The 23,269-nt window shown below is 43.4% G+C and overlaps 1 protein-coding gene across 1 annotated transcript; it reads right to left on the bottom strand.

The window, feature by feature from the left end:
* Positions 1 to 7,275: 7,275 nt before the first annotated feature.
* On the bottom strand, positions 7,276 to 18,633 carry Pdcl3 (phosducin like 3). Its single transcript, XM_010637131.3, has 6 exons — positions 18,499 to 18,633; positions 16,394 to 16,523; positions 14,443 to 14,533; positions 13,533 to 13,676; positions 12,268 to 12,476; positions 7,276 to 9,762 (listed from the first exon to the last, which is right to left on the bottom strand). The coding sequence occupies exons 1-6, from the start codon at positions 18,502 to 18,504 to the stop codon at positions 9,617 to 9,619; spliced, it is 726 nt and encodes a 241-aa protein (XP_010635433.1). The 5' UTR covers positions 18,505 to 18,633; the 3' UTR covers positions 7,276 to 9,616.
* Between the last annotated feature and the right edge of the window lie 4,636 nt (positions 18,634 to 23,269).

Below are 23,269 nucleotides of genomic sequence, written 5' to 3'. Positions count from 1 at the left end.
GCTGGATCTTGCTCCTCCTCCTTGGGGTGTGTCAGCATAATGAAGGGTGGTTGTTCACGCCTTTAGGTCCGAAACAGTACCAGGCACCAGTAGCAACCAGAATTCCAGGTTGGATGTGTGATTTCCCTTGTTCTTGCTGCATGTAAGACCCTGTTCCACAATGTTTTACTATAGCATCCCAGTCTAGATTGCACAGCTGAGGAGACCAAAGCTCAGAAAAGTTAAGTAACTTGCCCAAGGTCAACAGCTACCAACTAGAAAGGGAGCATTCACATTGAGGTCGCAGGGCTCCAAAATGTGTGCTCTTAAGCTGTTTGGCAGGTGTTTTGTTTCCACTCTAATCTTTCTGATCTAAGCTTTATGCACCAACTCCCACTGTGGCCTCTGGCATCCACTCAGCTTCCTTCGCCTGTTTCTGTCTTGTTTTGGGATCTGACTGCTCTAGGGAAATCCACCTATCTTGCAAACCTTGAGAAAAATTCAATGCAAATGTCCTGTCTCCCTAGGAAAGGGCAAGTTCATTATGCATCTTTCAGACCAGCCTCACAATGACTCCAGGTCCTGACCTTATTTCTTGCTGGTACCAGGCAAAGGAAATTTACACCTCCGCAGTGATGCAGGCAGCCAGAGATCACTCCTCCAGCGGCAAGCCCCGCTTTGCAGTCCTTGTCTTTGGGCACACTTTGAGCTTCCCCCGCATTCCCCTGCATGCCTGCTCAGCAGGCCTGCTGCCTCCAAAAGAGGCCACTGTGTGATCTTGGCCTGCAATGGCCTTCCAGGGCTCTTTGGGGCTGGATTTCTTTGCTTCCTTAAGTGTTTCTACGTATGCACTAGCACATCCTGATGAATGACAGGTAAAGCTTTGTGGCCTTCTAGCAAAACTCTTCCCTCCTAACTCTCCTTTTGCCACACAAAAGTTTTTCCTGAAGCTAATAGGGGTGCCATTAGATCAGCAAAAATCCCTCCAAGGTCTCCTCTACTCTAGATATCAACTGAAAATTAACAAAACCTTCCTTTTGGTTGATCTATTTCAAACAAATAAAGGCCAGAATTAAAATGGTCTAGCTTTTTAGTCATCTACTAATCTATTTGCAGAATAGGACAGACGAACTCATTAACTTAAGAATAACTGCCAACGCAGGGCCTTCAGACTTTGAGTCTTTCCTCCCTCCCTTTCCTCCTTCCTTTTCTCCCTCTTTTCTTCCTTCCTCGCTCCTTGTCTTAGCCATTTTCTTGCTGCTGGAACATAATACTTGACATCCACAACTTAAAGGAGTAAAGATTTATCTTGGCCCACAAATGTTTTAGAAGTTTCAGTTCACAGTGGGCTTGTTCCAAGGCAGAGAGACCTGTTGGGAGGGTCTGAGCAGAGGACAGCTGCTCACATGGTGGTCGGCAGGATCCAGGGAAGGAGACACACCCTTTCAGGTGATGCCACCAGTGCCAGCCTCTTCCTCCCAGTCCCCGCTTCCTACTCCATTCACCTCCCATGGCCCCCATCTCTGAGTTCTTGAGGCTTTGGGGAATCACCTAAATGTAAACCATAACTCTCCTTTATTTCTTTAAATCATGTGCTTGGCTGGGTTTAGTGTGAGAACAATGGCAGGTCCCCACTGCAAGTGGACCCTGGGAGGGTCCTGGGAGCAAGTGTATCTATTTGCTATAAGCCACACAAGCTAGGATGTCATTTTAAAGAGACTCTTCCCTCCCCATCCACTGTCCCTGACTGAAACAGACAAGAATCTCTGACTCTAAAAGTTCCTTTTCCAAGACTCCTCAAAGCTCAGAATATGCTGGGCAGAATATGGGCAACAGGATCTATGGGGCAAGTTAGGAAGGGTGGAGCAGGAACCCTAGCTTGGAAGGCTCAAGTTCAAAGAGCTTTCCTTCTGCATTGGGTCCCACACCTACCTGACTCTGTTCTTCCCTTTTATACTCACCGTGAAACCTGGAGAGGGTGCCTGAAACCCCAGTACCCTTATTTCTGCTCTCAGAATGTGCTCATGGGCCTCTGGGGTCTGTACTTCATCCTACAGGCATTTCCATGTTGGGATCCCTGAATGCCAAAGGAAGGGCCCCAAATGCTACCCTGTGCGTTGGTTGGCCTGACATTGCTCCAACTGCACCTCTTCCCATGTTATGCACCTGCTGAGAATTTAGACCTTGAATCTGCTCGTGCTGATGAAGAGTCCAAGATAACCCAATACACCATGATGCAAAGAAAAGCCAGTGCAAAACTAACCAACCAACCAGCCTTTCATCCACGTGGACAGGCGTTGTCTTAGAAAGTAACAAATGTCACATGTGAGGACATAAAGGCTTTGTGTGTTTTGAGCTGACGAGCCTCTTCCAGAACACCAAGAAAGTGCAAGATGACTGAGAGAGAGAGACGGGCAGTAGTTCTTAGCATCCTGAGAAAAAAGATGAAAGAGTATAGGGGGGAAAAACAGATTATAGAAGTACTGTGTAACTTAGAAGCAAAAAAAAGGGAAGAAGAAAACTCTATGAAGATCCCAAATGAGAATATTAAAAGATGTAATTTAAGGTCCTCAACCAAATTGTACTCACAAGAATTTCTGGGTCATGTGAGGTACAGGTGAGAATCACAAGTACTAGACCAAGCAATTACTCTTAACTTGCAAATCTTTCTTGATGCCAAAACCTCCAGATTTTCAAATTAGAAGACACTGAAGGTGATGATAATGATGATGATATTATTATTATTATTATTATTATTATTTAAACTGCAAAACAATAAAACACCAACACATCATTCTAAGTACTGTACTCTACAAATCTTAGCTCATTTAAACCTCACCACAGTCACATGGGTTGGATCCTTTTCCTGAAGGAGAAATGGAGGTCCAGGATGGTTAAGCTCAGACTCATGACACCATGAGTGGCTCACCTGTGGTGCCAGTGATGACAAGGACAGAGATGATGCTATTTGGCTCTGGAAGGTGGGTCTTCCCGGGGTAATTTGGTGACCCCCAGCCCTCAGGATCTGGTCCTCAGCCTGACATATTCAACAGCATCAGTGGTAGACCCCAAGGCAATCAAGTCTCAGGGACAGATCAGTGTCATCCAACAGTTTCAGATTTAATTATAAACCAGAATGCTGATTTATCAATCTATGGATTCCTAAACATCCATTGACTCATGACTCAGTAATTTTCCACTGTGTCCTCACTCAAAAGTAATACCCAACATCTCTTCTATTAAGTAGTTATGGCTAAACAACTTCATAAGCTTCTATGTTTTTAAATTTTTTAGCTGCTCAGAAAAGTATAGATGAAAAATAGATGATTTGCCCTGTTACTTAACTGAGATGCAAGTGCTGCTGACCATTTCTCCAACCTTGGAATTTGATTGGATAGCAGCTCCCTCTTTTCCTGCTCCACACTGATTTTTTCAGCTGCTCCTGATTTTATCACAGCAGCCACCAAAACCCTGGCTTTGGAAAGACATGACGTCATAAAAAGGAAGGGAGTACAAGCTTATCTTGAAGCTGGGAGTTTCGGGGAGCTACATGGAGCAGGGAGGGGCACTGCAGCATTTCCCCTGAACACCTAGGAGGTCTTGCTCAGGGACTCAGTAGGGGCTGGGCACCTCATCATGTGATTTGAGAACTGGGACAGTGATTTCCACTCAGAAATAGAGCTGTTGTTTAAGAAATATAATTGGCAAGTGTGCTGAACTTCTCACCCGAGGTAGGATTGGGAAAATAAATGGAAATCAGAAAACTTTGTGGGCCTAGAGTCAGTAAAGGGAGGTGACCTGAAGCTGATAGACCCATTTTTACTTCGAATAGTTACTGCAGTTAAGTAACATGTGCATGTGTATGCGCGTGTGCGAGTGCATGTGTGTGATACACTGCTTCGTCTAGGTCTCCCAAACCCCAGGCAGAAAAAAATGTGGGACCAAAAGGCAGAAGATTCATTTATCAACTATTTGGTTTTTTACTAATTTTTTACAATTTTTAAAGATTTATATACAAGTAGATACGGATAACATCTGTACACTAAGATATAATCCAATATTTATCATGTTGCTCAAATTATTCCAGTGTTAGCCATTGTCATTTGGTCCTAAGTCCCTCGGACACACTCCCATCGCTATGGTGTTGGGGGTTTTGTGAGAAGACAGCTATAGATACACTATGAATTTATATGTGTGTGTGTGTGTGTGTGTGTGTGTGTGTGTGTGTGTGTATTCTATATTGATGATTATAGGTACAGTGTATTTCCTTTAAGTTTTTCAAATCATCTTGAAGAAAGTTACTTAGCTAAAAGCTCTGGTTTTTCACTTTTCTTTAAAAGACTTCATTCGCTTCAATAGATACTCAAGGACCGGTGACAGCATTACTCTTATGAGGAAGATGGTATTTTCAAGTGTGTGTGTGTGTGTGTGTATTCTATATTGATGATTATAGGTACAGTGTATTTCCTTTAAGTTTTTCAAATCATCTTGAAGAAAGTTACTTAGCTAAAAGCTCTGGTTTTTCACTTTTCTTTAAAAGACTTCATTCGCTTCAATAGATACTCAAGGACCGGTGACAGCATTACTCTTATGAGGAAGATGGTATTTTCAACATTTTAAGTCAGTATACAGCTTGGAGGCCAGGGCGTCCTCACATGAGGTCCTCAGCCATGAGCCACCCGGAGCGCGTTGTCGTCGTGCGCCACCTTCTGGTAGGATCGAGAAAGCACCAACGTCCAACCTAGTACAAAAGGCTGCAGCGTGGGACTTCGCGGGGCAATTCAGGCACACCTTCCCCAATTCATTTTGCTGATACTTTCCTCTCTAGAATGCATAAGAAGGACCGATGACAAAAACCTGCGCTTGAAGGTGTCTAAGCAAGTTCTTTCAAATGCATAAAGCAAGGCTTTCCAGTGTGGTTCAGCTCCAGCAGCGTCCACAGCGTCCTCCACCTCATCCTCTCCTAGGCACAATACTCAGCGACCCAGCAAGCCTGGAACAGGACTTCGGGAAGCTCACTCCCCCAGAGCAGCCCTGGATCGGGCCAGAATAAGACAATGCAGAGCTCCAACACCCCAGGTTTGGACACCTCTCCAAGGCAGCTTCTTTGCTATTCACCTCTGCTCTGGGAGCATCACCCTGTATCAGCTTCCCCTTTCCCTGCCTCCCAGCTGAGAGTCCCCCTCCTGCGTCCCGGGAACTTTCAAAGCAACCTTGCACCTATAGCTGGCTCAGTCCTGCCTCTGGGCAGAACCAAAATAAGATCTGTGTGGCCCTTTAATCCTGACCCTTTCTTACGGACAAAGGACAATCAGGAACAGAGCCAGAGGGCTGGGATTATCGCTGAGGGCCAGAGCCCTTGCCAAGCCTCTGAGGCACCCTGGCTTCCATCCCTGGCACTGCAAAAAACAGACAAGCAAGCAAACAAAAAACCCGAGCCCTGCCTTTCTTAATCAGTTACTTTCCATTTTGATGCTTTATTTATAAATAAACTTATTTTTAGTATAGTTTTAGTTTTTCAGAAAAATTAAGGCGATAGCACAGAGTATCCACATATCCTGCAGCAGTTTCCACTAGATTAACCTGTTCCCTTGTGTAATGCACGCCGTACAATTCATGAATCGCTGTTGGAACGCGATTAACTCCATACTGATTCAGAGCTCCTTCGTTTTTGCCTAGCGTTCTCTTTCTCTTCTTTCGCATTTCTTCTTTCACATTTCATGTCCTTGCTGTGACAGTTTCTCTGACTTTCCTTGTTTTTGGTGACCTTGACAATGTGAAGCGTTATGGACAGCTATTGTGTGTGTTGAGTGTTCCTCAGCAGGAATTTGTCAGACGTTTTTGTCTCGAGTTAGGGTTTCTGAAGATCAGAGTGGCCCTCTCCTATCACTGTACCCAGGGGCCAGACTGTCAACACGACTGTTCATGGTTGGTTTTGGTCTTGATCATCTGGCTGAGATAGTGTTGGGTTTGTGCACCATACAATTTCCCTGTACACTTTGGAAGAAAGTCGTATGTGCAACCTTCCTGTTAACAGGGGAATATCTCACACTGGCCAGGAGTCTTTTTGAAGCTCTGTGTGGGAAATGATCTTTACTCTCCGCTTAAGTTATTTGTCAGTATGGGCTCATGGGTATTTACTTTACACTTCATAATAACCCAGTGTTTACTGAGTTGTTCAAACTGCTCCATCTTGAGCCATCAGGGGAGCTGTCAATGACTCTAGGTCCCTCTGACACACTCCTGGCATTGTGGTTTTGGGTTTTTGTTTTCTGTTTTAACACTTCTTTACTTTCTGGCTCAAGATGCTCCATGTCCATCTCTATTTCCTGTTACAGTTTCAGAATCAGATATTTCTCCAAAGAGCGTTGGCTCCTCCTTTAAAGAAAGAAGTTTGTAACCATGATCTGAGAGGCAGCTGTGGTCTTTGCTATTGAGATATTGCTTTTAGGCCCTGACATTCCACTGACTCAGCAAGGCAGTGTGTGTGTGGATAGGAACCTGTGTGCACACTATCTACTTATCTCTGAGTGGTAAACCTGAGTACTGAGATCTCCAGCTCTTACACCCTGGATCATTCTTACCTCCTTCCCTTGCTTATCTGTAACCTCCCACTCCCAGTGAGAAATCTGGCTCCATCTGCTAGCAAATAGTATACACGTATGGCAGCATTGTAACTGCTAGCCCATACTCCCGTGAAAAATAACATTATCAGCTGGAAGACAGTGCTTATGCCTTCTTTGTCCTTCACTTTGAAGGATCCACTTATTTCTGGAGCTTAGGTTCTTGCTCTTCTATTTCCTGTCTCCCAGGATGTTTCCTTTATTTGTAACACAGTTGGATTGTTCTGTTACATTCTGCATTCTATCCAGAGACTCCCAACTCCCACAGTAATTTTTTTAAATGTGCATATATTACATTCACTGTGTTGTAAAGCTCTTTGGGGCCTGACAAATTCCTATTGTCCCGTCTTCACCATTATCTTATCAAGCAGCCTCATTTCACACCCAGGTGCCTCACCTGTGTGACCCTCCCATTCTCCCCCACAACCACTGACCTTTTTAACAAGATCTCCTGGCTCCTGGGTGGATGGAAACTGCCTGACTGAAGGCTGTATTCACGCATCACAGTGGGTTTCCATAACTAGGACAAAACCGCTTTCATGGGAGCATGTTTCTAAAGTAGGCGACACAATCATAATGCACTTGGCCTGTCACACCTGCAAAGTACTTGTCAAAATGTGGGGCCATTATATAATTTAAAACCAGAAGAAATGACAAAATTCAGACATTGGTGACAGGACAGCCTTTAATAGCCCTTCCCTTGTTTCCCATGCAGTTTTCCCAAAAGTCCCTTGGGCTACATGAAGTGGCTCTGTTGATCTGCAACGTAGGCTTGAGCGTGGAGTCTGGCAGTGAGGTACAACTGTCTGTAGCCCTTATCTCCTCCACTAGCGAGGTCCTCAGGATCAGTGGTGCTTGATACAGACTTAGCCATCCACTCCTCCTACATCATACATCCCAATTTTCTGTTACCATCTCTCACCAATCACTTAAGAAAGGGCTACCCTGGCACTTGCCTAACACCCTTATCCACACCCTTTCCCTCCAGGCACCAAGGCAGCTTACAGGTAGCCTTCGTATCTGTTTCTTTGATCATTACATATACGGGTTTAGATCTAAAATGTCAGCCAAAAGTCTCCTACGACTTAGAATGGGGGCATTCATGGCTGAATGTCATTAGGAAGTGGGACCTGGTTGGAGGTGGCTCACAGGGGGTGTGACCTGAAAAGGTGTATTCTGTCCTTGACTCCTCCCTTCAGTCTCTGCCTCCTGGCTGCCATGAGTAGCCTCTGCCATGCCCTTCTGCCATGTCTTTGCCTTGGAACCAACTAACCATGGACTAACGCCCCTGAACCATGAGCCAAATCAAACTTCTCCATCTTTAAATTTTAAGTATGGTATTTAGTCCCAGTGATGGGGAAATGACTAATATTGTTTCTGCTGTGGAATTAGACACACTCAGTGCATAAAAACCAGGTTTCATCACCTCTGTCAGATATACAGGGCTCTGAAGGAAACAGAAAGTAAAATACTGTGGTAAATACTGTGGGGATGTCTCCCAGAATTAGCTAACCTGTAGACACTAGCAGGTGAAGTTCCAAATCACAACCCCAATTTTAGGATGGAGATACTATACTCTAACTCTAGTTCAGCCAGGGGGACTAAACAGGTGCCTGGATCCTGGATGCTGTGCAGGCAGGTAGAGCTCACTGGCAAGGCCAGGAGAACCTGAACTCATATTGCACACAAGGTAAGGGACCTCTCTGCATGGGGTCATAGTCACAGGTCAGTTTTCAATTACATCAAAGTGGCATGGTGGACATCCAGAATGAGCACCTGCTGTTCTTCAGCACTGTGGATGCTGCCCACATTCAAGCACGGCATCTGCCTTCTAAGTGTGCTTCAGGTGCCCAGGAAACTTCTCACCCTCGTTCTTCCTCCACATTTCACTATGCTGTCAGTGCCCAACAGAAGATCTAAAGAGGCAGCTTTCCTGCCAACTGCTGGAACCAGGGACAGAACTCCCTGGTTCAAAGCTTCAAGATTTCATGAACATTCTTCAAGCTAAAACCATTACAGAAAATATGTTTTAGTAGTGCTGGCTGAAATGACAGAAAAATAAATAAGGCAAACTTCTGACCGATAAATGGGTCATAGCTGCTTGTAATTCGGTGAATTAGAGCGAAAATATTTTAGTGTCATCTGAGAGTACTTTTTGCTGATTCTTGCAAGATTCAAATCAGCATTAAGTGCTAGTCACAAATACAAATACTGGGGACTATTTCCCCCAGGTTTTCTGTTAGCAATGTCTATTTGACAAGAAGTGATAAAGGCTAGCAGGATCCTGGTTCACAGTACATCTTCATGTTTTTTACTTATTGAGACAGTTTATGTGTGTGTTTATATTTTACTTACAAAAAAGAATAAATGGGGCCATGTACAGAAGTCAAAATGAACTGATATCTCAACATTTAACCAAAAAAACAAAACCCAAACAAAAAACAAAGCACTAAAAAAAATAATGGCAATAAATTAAAATCTGGCAGTTATGGCCTTGATGCAATAGGGATTTTTTTCCCCCCACAAAAACTGTCCATTTCTTCCAAACAGGATAAATACTAACATCTTCTCTCTATAGAGAATTCTTATAATATTTTTGAGTTGATAATTCTGTGGCTAACTTTATAAGACAAAAAAATGTAATTATAAAGCTTAGTTCACAATTTTCCCAAATTCAATTGTTTAAAACTCCACATATAGTAGTTATATTTCAAAAAAAACAGTGAAGAGTTTCATGCCTTACTTAGAATATAAGTGGGAAAATACAGACATCTGGCATACCAATAAATGATTTAAATTTTCTTTTAAAGAAATGTTATCTAAAAACAGAGTTTCAAGAAATTTAATACAATTCCGAGCAATGATTATTTCTGAAATACATGAGATTTCTGAAGCATTAATTTGAAAAATGCTAAAAACTAAAAGGATTTTTTTCTTGCTTTTTCCTTTTTTAAAAAATCCAGACATCGTGTCACATCAAGAAAGTCTGAAAAGTCCCAGTGCCTGCAGCAGCCTCAGTCGCCCTCAGAATCACTGTCCCCCCTCCTCATGGGCATGGAGCCCCGCACCGAGGTCAGCAGCGCGTCCTCCAGGGGCTTCCTGGGGTTCTCCTCCAGGTCGGTCTTGACTGCTCCAGACTTGGACAGTTTCCACTCCAACTCTGTGTGCAAAGGGAAAAGCGAATCACATACAATACCGCAGCACACAGCCTTTTCTCAAACCCTCAAGCCATATAATTTTTAACAAAAAACATGATTATCAAAATTTAGCGACAATCTTAGTGCCCTAATGTTATGGTGCCAAAAAAGAGAGAGGGAAAAAAATGGATCTTTAAGAAGGAAGATTTTAAAAACTTTCACTTTTTCAGATGCTGAGATCAAATGAGATATTACATAAGCTTGAACCTATATGAAAACTACAATAGGATACAAAGAACAAACTTTTCCTGTAGCTACTGCAGAATCCCAGCTTGGACAATTTCCCAGGAAAGAAACAGGCAAGAAACATTTAGGGGAAATAATCTCCCCAGGTCACATGGCAAGCACATGACCAAATCTAATTTTATTTAAGACAGGAAAACTGCAGCCTCCTGTTCAAAATCCCATCTACTAGGCTCAAAGGATAACTGTCAGTTGATACCCTAGAACTAATATGTTTGTTCCAAGTAATATAAAATAATTAAAACTAGAGTACTGAAAACTAAGCAATCAGAGACGAAAGATTCAGTTCCTATATTTCACCCTCTTATAATCAGAGAAATTGTACATAGTATAAGACCTTGTAAAGCAAAGTCAAGGGATGCATTTTTCATCAAAGAACCCAGGTACAACCAAAGGACACCTAAGAGATTCGAAAACCACAAGTCTGGCTTTCAGGCAGGCCAATGCTAAGTAGGTACTTCCACTAATATCTGCTAAGTTTCCTGAAGTTGTAGTAAAGAACAGAACAGTGATTACCAGGGGTCGGGGGTAAATGAAAAGATGAAGGTCAAAGGGTACAAAGTTTTAGTTATAAAATGACTATGCTCTGGGGACTGAATATACAGCACAGCGATCATCCTTAACAACAATGTATTAAATGCTGGAAATTTGCTTGCAGCATAAATCTTAAGTAGTTTCACCAAAGGTAAAAAGGAAAGAGGTAACTATGTTAAGTGGGATATACTACTTAGTTTGACTACGGTAACTATTTCACATCATACTTCTAAAGCAAATCATCATGTTGTACACTTTAAATATATACATTTCTTTTTCTCAATTACATCTGAATCCCGGTTGCAGGGCGTGGAGGGAGGAGTGCACCACAGAGATCATTATTACCCTAGTATTTTCAGCTTTAGGTACATTGGCTAGATCTTGTGAAAAATCAACAAATTTCTCTTAAAAAGTAAGATTTCTAGGGGGTGAAGGGAGGGCAGAGGTAAGGGGAAAAAATGAGAATCAAGACTTGCCATGTAAAGGTACATGATCCCAACAATGAATGTAACTGTACTGTATCCCTAAAATGTACCAATAAACTCAATAAAATTAAAAAAAAAAAGTAAGATTTCTGCTTCCTTATTCAAAAATAAATTTATATATCCACACACACACATACATCCATGTACAAGCATGTAAACATAAATTCACTATCCCTAAAGACTTTCTAGAAGTAAAGACTATAGATACAACTGTGCGCTGCTAAGGCGTAGATGTCATTTGCTGTTAGTGTAGCAATGCTGGGAGGTGGGGCCTTCAGGAGGGATTCATGTTGGTCTCCCAAGACTGGACAGTTCTCATGGGAAGGGATGGCTGTAAGGAGTGGGTGTTATGAAGTGAGCCTAGCACCTCTCAGTCTCTCCTGGCACAAGTGCCTGCCTCCCCGCTGCTTCTCCACACAGATGTGATGCAGCTTGAGGGCTCACCAGAACCTGGTGCCTGGCTGTGTGAACCAAAACAACCTCTTCTCTTCATAGAACACTCAGCCCTCAGGTGTTCTGTTATAGCAACAGAAAATGGGCTCAGACTGAGCCTTGAGATCTGATCAAAAAAGATCACAATAAGCTAACAATTACTTTGAAACACCGTTTATCTTTGAACAATGGAATAATGCATAACTTAAGTGTCTCTTACGTGTTTGCATTTACATTTGTCCTTTCCCCAGGTGGGCACCTTAGCAGTAACATATAAAGACTTATGTTTAAAAACATACTTGTGAAAACGAGTATAGTGGGTATATTACTTTGGTAAAGAGATGAAAGATTTTACTCAGCAGCAATGTCTCTGGCCTTAGATTCCCTATCACATGCGGATATATACTTTGACACTTCACTGCATAACCATGGACAGGAACAAAAACCATATCCTTCCAGAGTTAGAAGCAGAGTTAAGTCAACTCAAATGTAAAACCTATTAAGGTACTTCAGCTGAGACACACATTAATATGGTGCAAATGAAAATAAATAAAAAATAAAGTCTGTGACCTTGAGGTACAATTTAAAAGAAAACATTCACCTGATGAATCGTCTAAGAGGAGAGACTCAATGTGCTTCCTCCTGTTAAACACCACCCACACTGTGGCAAAGGTGAGCACGGCATGTCGCCATGACACACAGCCAGGAAGCTGGAAACAGGCACGCTCTTCCACAGGAAGACCCCTCCCTTGCCTGTCCCCAAAAGCCTCTCACCATCTCTCGTCAGGTTCATGCCACCAAACACCAGAGGACCGATGAACTGGGCCTTGATGTCACCTTCAAGGTAGACGAATACTGTGGGCAGATTCCTATCTGGGTAGTTGGGTATGCAGGTTGTTGAAATGGCCTTGACAAATTTGACATCAGGAAACTTCCTGGCAAGTCCGCTGAGGTGCTGATTTATCAGGGCACAGAGGGGAATCCTGCAGAGACAGGAAGAGAAGCAGCTGTGGCCCTGCATTTACAGAACAAAGCCCAGTGCCCTGCTACCCACCATAAGGTCTCCCAACGGTTGCACAAGTGGTATGCCCAGAAGGTGATGGCATACCTTTCAGAGACAAGTGGCCCATTTATATATCACAGATTGTCAACACTGAAATTAAATCTGAATACTGAGGTTTTAGTTAAACAAACAAAAACCCTCATACATTAACATCTTTTACCTTAAACAGCATCTACACTATAAATTTGCCACCAGTGGCCTAGAAAGATGGAGTCATGTTTGTAAGAAGCTTTCTAATATGTTCAGGGAATGTGAAAATCTCAAAATACAAAGTCTAATTTAACTGAACCCAACAGTAACTCAGAAGGATAGCTTCAATGTAAAAGATAACAGCCATGCTCTTCTATGAGGGTGAACGAGAGAACAGAAGATTCAAAATTATGAAAAAGGTCAGAAACTGTACCCTTCAAAGAAATTCCTGAACAAACCCTGGATGCCATAAGTTAAGAACAGCAATATGGTTGAGAATACTTGACATCCAAAGCATCAGTAAACATAATTATTATTAAGTTCACTCTTGGCCACCTACAACAGTAATAAATTACATGGCATTTTAAAATGTCAGAATTTCTTGCAACAAATGTATCCAACCTGTGACTTATTCTCTCTCTCCTTTTTTAATGTTACAATAAATAAATTTTTTAAAAAGGAAGTTGTCATACACATTAATTACATTATATATTTTATATGTGGCCAGGTCAATTCCTTCATATGGCCCAAGCAAGCTGAGAGGTTGGTCATGCCTATGAAAGAGTGACTCAGAATTTGTAAGAGAAGAAAACTAAGTTTTCATTTTCTGCTTTTCAAAGATAACTGTATTATTCAGATAATAGTTTGAAAGTCCTAAGGTGAAACCCAGAACACTACTGCAGCAAGCAAAAGACAAAGAAACCATCTGATATAGGTCACTCTTGAAATAGGTTTAAGACAGAAATTCAAATGAGCATCTTGTAAACTGTGTGGAAGAGGAGCTCACCCTTGCTTGTAAAGGTGCAAGACCACCCATAAGCCCTCACCGGCTTTGGTAACTTCCTGAACATAATCCTTTCCCGAGATCTCCAAAACTTCTCCAAATTTATTCTTCAGTTGAGTTGCCTTCCACTCGGCCAGTCTTTGCTGCCTGCACAAGAGAATGAAAGAAACACCTTACCCATGTGTAAGCACGCACACACACACACACACACACACACACACACACACGTGCACTTATACATACACTTTTGGAAGGCAATTCTTGTTCATCATCTAGTCTTTTTTTTCATTAAGTTTACTGGTACATTTTAGGTATACAATGCAGTTACATTCATCACTGGGATCTTATACATGATATATCTTGGTTCTTATTTTTTCCCCATTCCCCTTCCCTACCTTCAAACCCTCCACCCCTCCCTATTTACAAAGATTTTGTTTCCATTTTTTCCTTTTCGCATGTTTTTTTCCTTTCCCCTACCCCTTCCATTTCCCCTACTCCATTTAGACCTTTTCTTCCTGTTTCACATTATCAATTGTGTATTTTGATCCTTATTTACACTTTTAGTTTCTCACACCGGGGAAACTATTCAGTATTTACACGTGTGCTATTTATTTCACTTAAGAGTAGGGCCTCAATATGCATCCATTTACCTATAAATGCCTCTAGTTTCTTGTTCTTTATGGCTGAGTAGTGCTCCATTTTATTAAAAAAAAAAAAACCCACATCATCTTTATCTACCACCTCGTCTTCTTTACCTCATGTCAAAAGTCTATGATGGCTCCATTGAAACCTTCAATATTACTGTTCAGTAACAATCTTTTCCAAATACTATCCTGGCTAGAAAATTAGTTTCTCAGGACACACATTGTGTTACCCCACAAAACCCCAGACCACCCCTGTGGGTGACACTAACCTGTACATTTCAATAGCCCGTTCATCCTCCTCACTGAATTCATCTTCATTATCCTCTAGCTCTTCCAAAGTCATATCTTCATATGTTTTCACTAAATATAGTCAAATTGGCAGGAGGAAAAAATTTAACAGATTACTACCATTTCAGGTTTTTCTGTTTTCTCCTAAAGATGTGCACACAACACCAAGACAAACACTAAGGTGTTTCACTAGCAATAAGAAGCTGAGAGTGTTTCAAAGAGATTTACACTGGTATCTGCTCGCTTGACCACCTTACCTCCACATATATGAGTAAGAAATATAAGGGCTGATAAAAAATATGGTATAGGGCCGGGGATTTAGCTCAGCGGTTCGGTGGCCTGACCTGAGTTCAATCCCCAGTACCAAAAAAAAAAAAAAAAAAAATTAAGGTAAAAGACACACTGTCATTAATCCCCCTCAAAATATCACCCCTCCTTTTGAACACACTTATCCTATCATTCTCATCACTTTTTGAAGCACTTCTGGAAGTTTTCTTTTGGACATGAGGTACGATAAAAAATACACCACTTCCGAGTGCCAACGGAAAGGCAGGCTCATAAAAACACAACGCTGTGTCTTCATCCACCTTATACACCAGATCTAGCAAGACAGACTTCCAGCTCTTCCCCAAAGTCAAAATGACCAAGAAAGGTTTTGAATCCACTCAGGACATCGAGGCAGCATGACTGCAACTGAAGACATTCAGGAAAGAGTTCCAGAACTACTTCAGAAAATGGCAAAAACCATGGGATCAGGGTGTTCAAAGTGAGGGGGAGGATTCTAAGAGGAACCAATGGCAATGTGTTTTTTACTGTAGTAAATTAAAAAGAAAAAAAAAGCACTGTATTTTTTAATCACACCTCTTGTATTTCCCTGAAATCTCCTGACCTGAGTGAGTATATATGCTCATGCGCTGGGTGTACCAACAGTTCCTCCACCCACAGAGAAGGGGCAGCTCTGAGGCCTCCCCCAGCACACAGTGGCTAGAGTCACATGATCATCACACTCTCTATTTTTTCTTACAAGTGGTCAGCAGCTCCATCTTCTCATTACCCACCGCTACAAAATCTGTGTCCTATTTCTACTGCTATAAATACTCTTGCTTCTGGATATCAAGTCAGGCTCTGCCCTGCCCCCTTTTTACTTTCTTAGCAAAGTCAACAATGACCCCCAATTCTAGATGCTAGGCAGCTCCTTGCTCAAGCACTGTCTCCTTTGAAGATGGTCCTCCTCTGGGTTCCAGACATCCCTTCCCTTCCTACTCCTATGTCCCTGTGTCCCACCTTTTGAGCCCCTCTTTCATTTGTATTTGTTTTTTGAGACAGGGTCTCTTTATGTAGTTCATCCTACCCACGAAATCCCTGTGTAGCTCAGGCTGGCCTTGGACTCACAATCATCCTGCCTCAGCCTCCTGATTGCCAGGATTAAGGGTGTGCACCATTGTGTCCAACAAGGTTCAGTCCTTCAACTTTTTACTTGTACCTAAACTCTTACTGACTGAATCTAATCTCATAGCTTTAAATACTGTGCCTTTGATGACAATTCCCAAAGTTATGCTTTTCTGCTGACTTCTCAAGCTGGAGAAAAACAGACCCAGCACCTGCTTAGCAACTCGACTTGTTTAGTAAGAATCAAAGGTGACGGGTCCCAGGTAGGGTTCACCATCTCCCGCCTAAGCTACTCCCCTTCCAGCCTTTCCCATTAGTGGTCATCCTTGTCCTATCTCTCTCACACTCCTTGGATCCCCAGCACATCCTGTGGGCCCAGATCTGACCCCTCTCCCTCCTACATCCCCCACACTAGCCCAAGCCAATAAGGCACTGGCCATCAGTGAAGGCCAATGAAGAACCCTTCCACCACAGCATTTGGAAGTTTCAAAAGTAGCATCCAGACTCAAATAGCCACACAACAAAGAAAATCGGCAAGCTCACCTACTGACTGCTGGAGGACACTCTGCTCATCCTCTTCTGTCTTCTTTTCCAATTCTTTTAGGCTTTCCTTTGAGGGCAGGATGCCCTTTTTTCGTAAGATGTCATTCCATTCAGTGTCTGCATTGGGGTCCTAGAAGAGCAGGGCTGAGGACACTATGAGTGCAAAGTCTGGCATAGTGGGTATGAGGTCAAATCGTGGGGAAGAACAGAAAGCTAGCCAAACTGCTCTGTGGCTTACTTCTGAGAAAGTGTCAAAAGGCCCACAGCTCCTTTTTTGTTCTTCCTTCCTCCCCAGAAACAGGAGCTAGTCTCAGGGTAAAAACCAGGATATGCTGTACAAATCAACATTGATGCTGAAACCAAGGTTGTGACTTGGCTTCTGAGCATTACGTTTATTAATGATTTAGAATGATTCACTCACCAGATATTTAAGTACCTACTACACGTAAATAGGCAAAATGGAAACATGGTAAACTCAAATCACCTGTTATCCATCTAGAGATAAATTGTGGCTGCTGGTCTAGAGTTAAAGGGGACCCGCAATCCCACAAGGTGGACAGAGATGTTCTGTAGAGGAGGTAACATTGACCATCACCCAAGAGTAAGAAAGAGCCAGCCATGTTAAGAGTGGGGATTTAGGAAAAACTTTCGAGGCACAGGGACCAGCATAAGTAAAAGGTCCCAAAGCAAAGACAGTGTGACAATTCTGAGCATCTCAAAGCCTTAGGTGGAGACAGGGGAAGGAGGAAACCTGAGGTTAGGCTGACAGAATTCCAAGCAGGAAGGGAGAGAGGGAGAGAGAGAGGGAGGGAGGGAGGAGGGTGGTCTGAGACCCTTGGGAGTAGCTCTTAACAGCTAATGTTTATCAAACACTAAGCAGCGGGACTCTTAAGTGGCTCCTCACTCCTCCCAAGACACTGCCATGGTGAACAGGGCCCAACTGACCAGGAGCCAATGTCACAAACACAAATGTCAAGAGTGGACCCTCAGACCCAGAACCCAGGCGCACAAGCGTGGGTATGTGTGGCTTGGGGCTTCAGCTTGGAAAATGAGCTCAGGGAGCATCGTGGAAAGGATCTGGAACAACCAGGCTGAGCCCCACCTCTGCGACTCAGGCCTGCTGAAATGTATGGAAGGAAAGTGACCAGATTCCTTCCAAAGGGTGGTCGTGGAAGGCTTCTACACGAGGGGCCATTTGTAAGCAGAGAATAATGAGGGGAGCGGCCCTGGCCCTCTTTCCTCATGAAGGGTGTGGCTGACCTGCTGTAACTTCTCCCCTTCCAACCAGGGGCACACTGTCTCCACTTCCCATACACCTTTGAGTGGAGCCTACTTGTTCAAAACTCCAGCCAGAGCGAGATCAGGGAAGGCTGGGCCAATGGACAGTAACAAAATCTGGTTGTCACTGATACTTGTTCATAAAAGTCATTTCTACAGAGTTTTCCTTCACTTTCTTTGGGCTTCTGTCAAATTCCACTAGCAAAGTCCAAGGAGCAAGGAGAGGGAAGACAGAGAAAGACAGAAAGAGGACTTAACTAGGGGATTCTGATTGCATTTATTTTGAAAAATTAACGCTGAGCAGAGCTGAGCTCTGGAGCCCAGGGAGCTAGAAAAGGAGGCACCCAGCCTGATCACCAGAGTTGGGGACAGAGAGAGCCATAAGCCTTCAGGCAGCTCCAGTACGCCAGGCACACAGGAATTCTGGCCCTGGTTTCCGAGGTGGGGCCGCCTCACTCCTCCAAGTATCGACTTCCCCTCCATTCTGACACACCTGCCAGGAGTTTACTGAGGAAGTTAGTAAGTAGGAAGTGACTTTTAGGTCACCTGACATCTGACAAATCCTTCAGAGGCCTCAGAGACCCTCCTCAAGGAGAACCAGCTGCCCAGAACTGAGATTTGGAGAGTCAGGGACACTCAGGGACAGCGGGGGTAGGGGAAAACCACTCCCGCCTTCCCACATCGCGCCTGCGCGGACCTCCACTCGCGTGGCCTCAGAACAGCGGCGATCGGGAATTCTCGCAAGCCAAACGCCCGCGGCGGGAGCAAGCACATCAGGTCCAATGAGCGGCTGTGCCTTGAGTCCCCATGGACCCTGCCTCGCTCACCTGCATCTTTTCCACCGATCGCTCGAGCCAGCCCAGCCACCGTACGTAGACCCGCTGAACGCCGTTGTGCGCACGCTCGCATTCGCAGGTCCTCCTCCCAGCCAGCGCTTCGCCCCGCCCTCAAGTGCCAGCTGGGCGGAGCCGAGGAAGAGAAGGCTGTGCGCCTGCGCCCAATCCTCAACACTATGCGCTGACGCCTTGCGCTTGCGCTATCTGGGAAGCACCAGTGGCCTGGGGACTCACTTGACCTGCGGCTGCTCCAGGGTTGCCTTATTCGGGCAAGGCTGGAGACCGGCGGGGCTGGCGGGGGCGGTGACGCTAGTTTCCCAGCCACCTCAACTGCGGAGACGTCTTGGTCCTCTTGACAAAAAAGTCAGAAATAGTAACGCGTTTCGGCCATCCGACGCTGTGATTTAAAATGATCAGGTCATCTGGACTTCAGCCACTGCCATGTTACTAAAGGGTGTTACATCTCGTTCCTGAGACGGATTTCCTGAGAGCCTCTGAGCGCCAGCCACAATTTTAGGTTCTGCTATTTCGGCGGTGTCAAAAGGGACCAACGGGCTGGGGTGTAGCTCAGTGGTAGAGCGCTAGCCCACGGCTCGATCCCCAGCACCAGCTAAACAAAAAGCAAAACAGTCGAAAGGCTTTTTACCTCGTTAAGCCTCGGTAGACACATGCAAAGTTTAGCCGTGTGGCACCTAGTATAACCAGCAGTCTGACTAGGATGCGTCTACCGGGTCCCTTCAGAATTTGAGTTGAGGAGCAATCCGGCTAGTGTTAAAGGGCTGGGGTACACCTGGGCTGGCTCAGTGTCTTTCTGGCAATAAAACAGACGCTGATCACAGAGGCCACACATCTGTAAGTAGGCACAAGGCTCCCAACTTTGGTTAAGTATATTGGAATTGCCTCTGAGAAGCAACAATAGAGGGGAAGGGAGGAACTAGCTGTACAGATATTAAAACAATGTGGTATTGATGCATGCATACACAAAGGGATCAAAGGAACAGCATCGCAAGCTCAGAGCAAGTCTACAAATGGAACCAACTATACAAGCATTAGGGTTAGGGTATGCATAAGTCAGCTTCTGAGTCTCCTGGAGAAGGGGGTGGCATATCAATGGAGGGTGTTGGGACATTTGAAAGAACATTAGAAAGTAGAGAAAATTGGGTCCTTCACAAAATACATCAGAGTTTAAAACTAAAAATACTAGAAGAAAATATAGGCCAATTTCATAATTTAAAAATGGAAAGACTTCAGTTTCATTCAAATTCAGAAGGCAAATTTTAAAATAGATTCAACTATTTTGCATAAAATAATGCTTAAAAGCATGCTGCTTCTCATATAAATAAAAAGTTAAATAATACATTTATGTTCATATTTATATTTGCTTAGTGTTTCAAAAAGAATCATAGGAAAAAGGAAACAAATGCGGAATGAAGTGGTAGAGGCATGCATGGGAATGAGAATCCTCTAATAAATTTTATTCAGTAGCAAAGACAATTTTCTGGGGCCTAAAGCAAATTCAACCTTGGAGAGCCTCTTTTAAAAAAGAAAACAAAATTATGCACATAAATCAGACATGAATGTTTATTTAAACTGAAAAAAATTTACAAATTACCAATTTGTAAAAACCAACAAATTCCACTCTCACAAAATCAAAAAAATATATAGACTTTTCTTAATTATCTGACATGTGTCTATGCTCCACAGACAAATTTCCCACAGACTAATTTCCCTCTGGCACAAATCAAGCTCTATTTCTTTTAGAACTCCTTAAACACCTCATTCCACAGAGCCCCAGGTTTACATTCTTACAACATTGTGCTCTCCATCTCTTCAAGTTCTGGTCACAGCGAAGGGTGAGGATGGATAGCAGTACTCCTACAAGTCACTTCTAACTGGGAATGACCAGAGATTAGCACACATGCGAACAACACCAAACCACATAAGTGTCAGTAAATAACTCAGCTTTCCCTTAGTGTTAGTGGTTTTCATATTCATTGTACACCCCTTTAATGCCTGTAATTTTATTCCCACTAATTAACATCTTTTTTGTGCGAAGCTTTTGGATGGCTTTTGCCAGATTTTGCATCCATCTCCTTACCTATGAAAGTCTCCATGACAAGGTCAGTTTTCTTGATATTTTTGCACATATTTTGGCAGAGATGAAAGACTTGGGGTTGAGCTGCTGGTCCTTTCTATCATTGCCTGCTTTTTTCCCTTTCTCCCTTCTGGGACAGGTATTCATTATCTCTTGTAAATGAAGAATGGATTTAATAAAACATAGAGGAAGACAAAACCTGAAGTTATTCACAATATATAGATTTTTCTTTTTTCTTGGTACCAGGGTTCAAACTCGGGACCTTGTGCTTGCAAGGCAGGTGGCAGAACCACTGAGCCAAATCCCCAGCCCTACAGTGTCTACATTTCTTAATAGGCAAGTAGGAGAAACAGTTCTCTACTGAGCGCAAGCACCTGTGGGAATGTGGTTCAGACATACTTTACCAGGACTCTACTGTGATGCGTGACTATGTAGGACATTACCATTTCTTTATACTAGCAATTTTCTAGGCAAAATACCTCACATTAGTGACTCCTGCACAAATTGCTGGAAAAACTACTGCAGCTGCATTAAGTTTAGTGACTGTGAGTCTTCGCATTATGGGAGCCTGTGTAGAAAAATGATGCTAGTAGTCCAGATTCCTTCTCATGGGGAAAGCAGACAGGGGACTCACTTAGCAAGCTGATCTCAAACTGTCATAAGATAGAAAGCCCAAACAGGAAGATGCAGCAGAGTGGCAGTGATTAAAAGAGCAGTTACAATTTGTCTCTTTAAATGAGCCATCATTAAATATGGGACTCCACGGTGGCTTCCAAGGAAACTAGAATTCGTATTCCAGATGTGTTTGTGTTTGCTCTTAAGGCACCATCATCCCAAGATTTGTTTGTGTTTTTTCTGTTAGTGAAAAACTGTTCCTTGGCCTATCTTCTCTTCTCAGTGCCTCCAACCCTGGGTTTATTTGACATTAAACAAAATGCAGTGAAATGAAATGAAAGTATGCTGGTGTATTATCACAGATGATTGCGGGCTGTTTGTTTCTGCTCCTTTTGAGCCCAGCTGGAAATTTGTCCTCGAGAGGTGGGGCAGGTGAGGATGAGAGGCTTGGGTGATGTCTGGAGTGAAAACACCTGGGAGTTTTGAAAACTTGAGCACTATTGAACCTGCCCTGGCGGTAGACACTGGGAAAGAAACATCTAGGAGAAAGCTTGGTGAACTGTGACTGTGGAGAGGCTGCCTTTCCCAGAAGATGAACTTGCTGTTGGAATTCAGCCACCATTTCATAGGAAAGAGGTCAAAACAGAAAGATGGGGCAGCACTTGATTTCAATAACAGCTTTCTATTCAAGCTTTTCTAGGTTTCATAAGGTGTGGATCACAAAATATCACAATTACTTGGAGATAGTTAAAAATGCAGATTTTTGGATCCAACCCCCAGAACCTGTGGTCCTGCAGGTGGGCGGGGGGAGCTCGCATTAATGACTCCTGCACAAATTGCTGGAAAACTGCTGCAGCTGGCAATGAAGTTTTGTGACTGAATCTTTGCCTTACGGGAGGGATCCTGTGAATAACTGTCCGCACAGCTGGAGAGCTGTCAGGTGGTTCAAGTAGTGTTGGTCTGCGGGCCACATTTTGTTTCCTGGAATTCTGTATCACCTTTAAAAAGGATCATGAAGACTATCTGAAGCATTTACCATGACATCATATAGTGTCAAACAGGAAAAAGCAGGTACAATTGTTATAGACAGTGCATATGAATCTACTGGTTTAACAGGCCTTTTTGTGAAGAAAAGTGTATTCCAGTAAACAGACACTAAAAGCAGCGACTAAAATCAGGGATAGATTATAGCCCCTAGCAGGGAAAGAGAACTATGTTTATATAGAGTTGGGGAAGGGGCTGTAATCATAAGGAATGTTTATGACTTGGCTGCCCCAGGATGATCTGCTCAGATGTGTAGACAATCACTGGACTTATCAGTGCCAGCGGGGTTGTACACTTCGTTTCGCATCCATTTGTCCTGTTTACTGAGAAGCTGCTGTTGTTTTCTGAAAGCAGCCTGTTTGCCCTGTTCTGTTTGTTCAGACCAGGCCTGACAATAATTAGGACATGCGGTCAGCTTTACAACAACCAGTCATAGATTGAAAATATTCAGGGAGAAAAACTGTACCTGTGCTGAACATGTGCCTTTCAACATTCTAATGCTTGTACCCTAATCCAAACCATCACCTCATTCCTAGGTTCCTGCACAGCCTGAGGAATTGCTGCAGCCACGTTCTGAGATCTCACTAATTTTCCTCCTATTTAAACCTGCTAATGGCTTCTCCCTGACTTTGAACAGGCCATCAGCCTACTGACAACTGTATAATGTCCTGTGGTTGCTGGCTTTAACTCTTATCATCATAGTTTCTATGGCATCTTCGACTCTACATTCCAGCCACCTTGCTCATCTTTTCAGGGTTCTTCCCTAGTGGGGGACCCCCTTTTGCTTCAAATCACATACACATAGCTTCAAGAATGCTCTGTGCGTCAGCCCCAGTGTGACAATTGTCTCATCTATGGTTTCTTTTTACACAGTGCTTTTCCACTGTACCAGATCGCATGCCCCTTAGTAACCAGCACGAGGCATGCCCTTCCTACTACTCTGAAATAAAGTTGATGCAGTAGATGAAATCACAAACAGAACAATTTCAAATAATGTAATGACTTACC

This window comes from Fukomys damarensis, unplaced genomic scaffold (assembly GCF_012274545.1).
Source record: "Fukomys damarensis isolate Sample0158 unplaced genomic scaffold, DMR_v1.0_HiC HiC_scaffold_9, whole genome shotgun sequence".
Classification (NCBI taxonomy): domain Eukaryota; kingdom Metazoa; phylum Chordata; class Mammalia; order Rodentia; family Bathyergidae; genus Fukomys; species Fukomys damarensis.
The sequence above is the reverse complement of the archived record's forward strand: the minus strand, read 5'-3'. Positions and strand labels throughout refer to the sequence as shown.

What these genes read in the sequence shown, in the direction of transcription:
- Pdcl3 (XM_010637131.3), bottom strand. An exon ending in TGTCCTCCAGCAGTCAGTAG is followed by an intron (nt 14,534 to 16,393) that starts GTGAGCTTGCCG and finishes GACTATATTTAG; the next exon opens with TGAAAACATATGAAGATATG. An exon ending in CGGGCTATTGAAATGTACAG is followed by an intron (nt 13,677 to 14,442) that starts GTTAGTGTCACC and finishes TCTCTTGTGCAG; the next exon opens with GCAGCAAAGACTGGCCGAGT.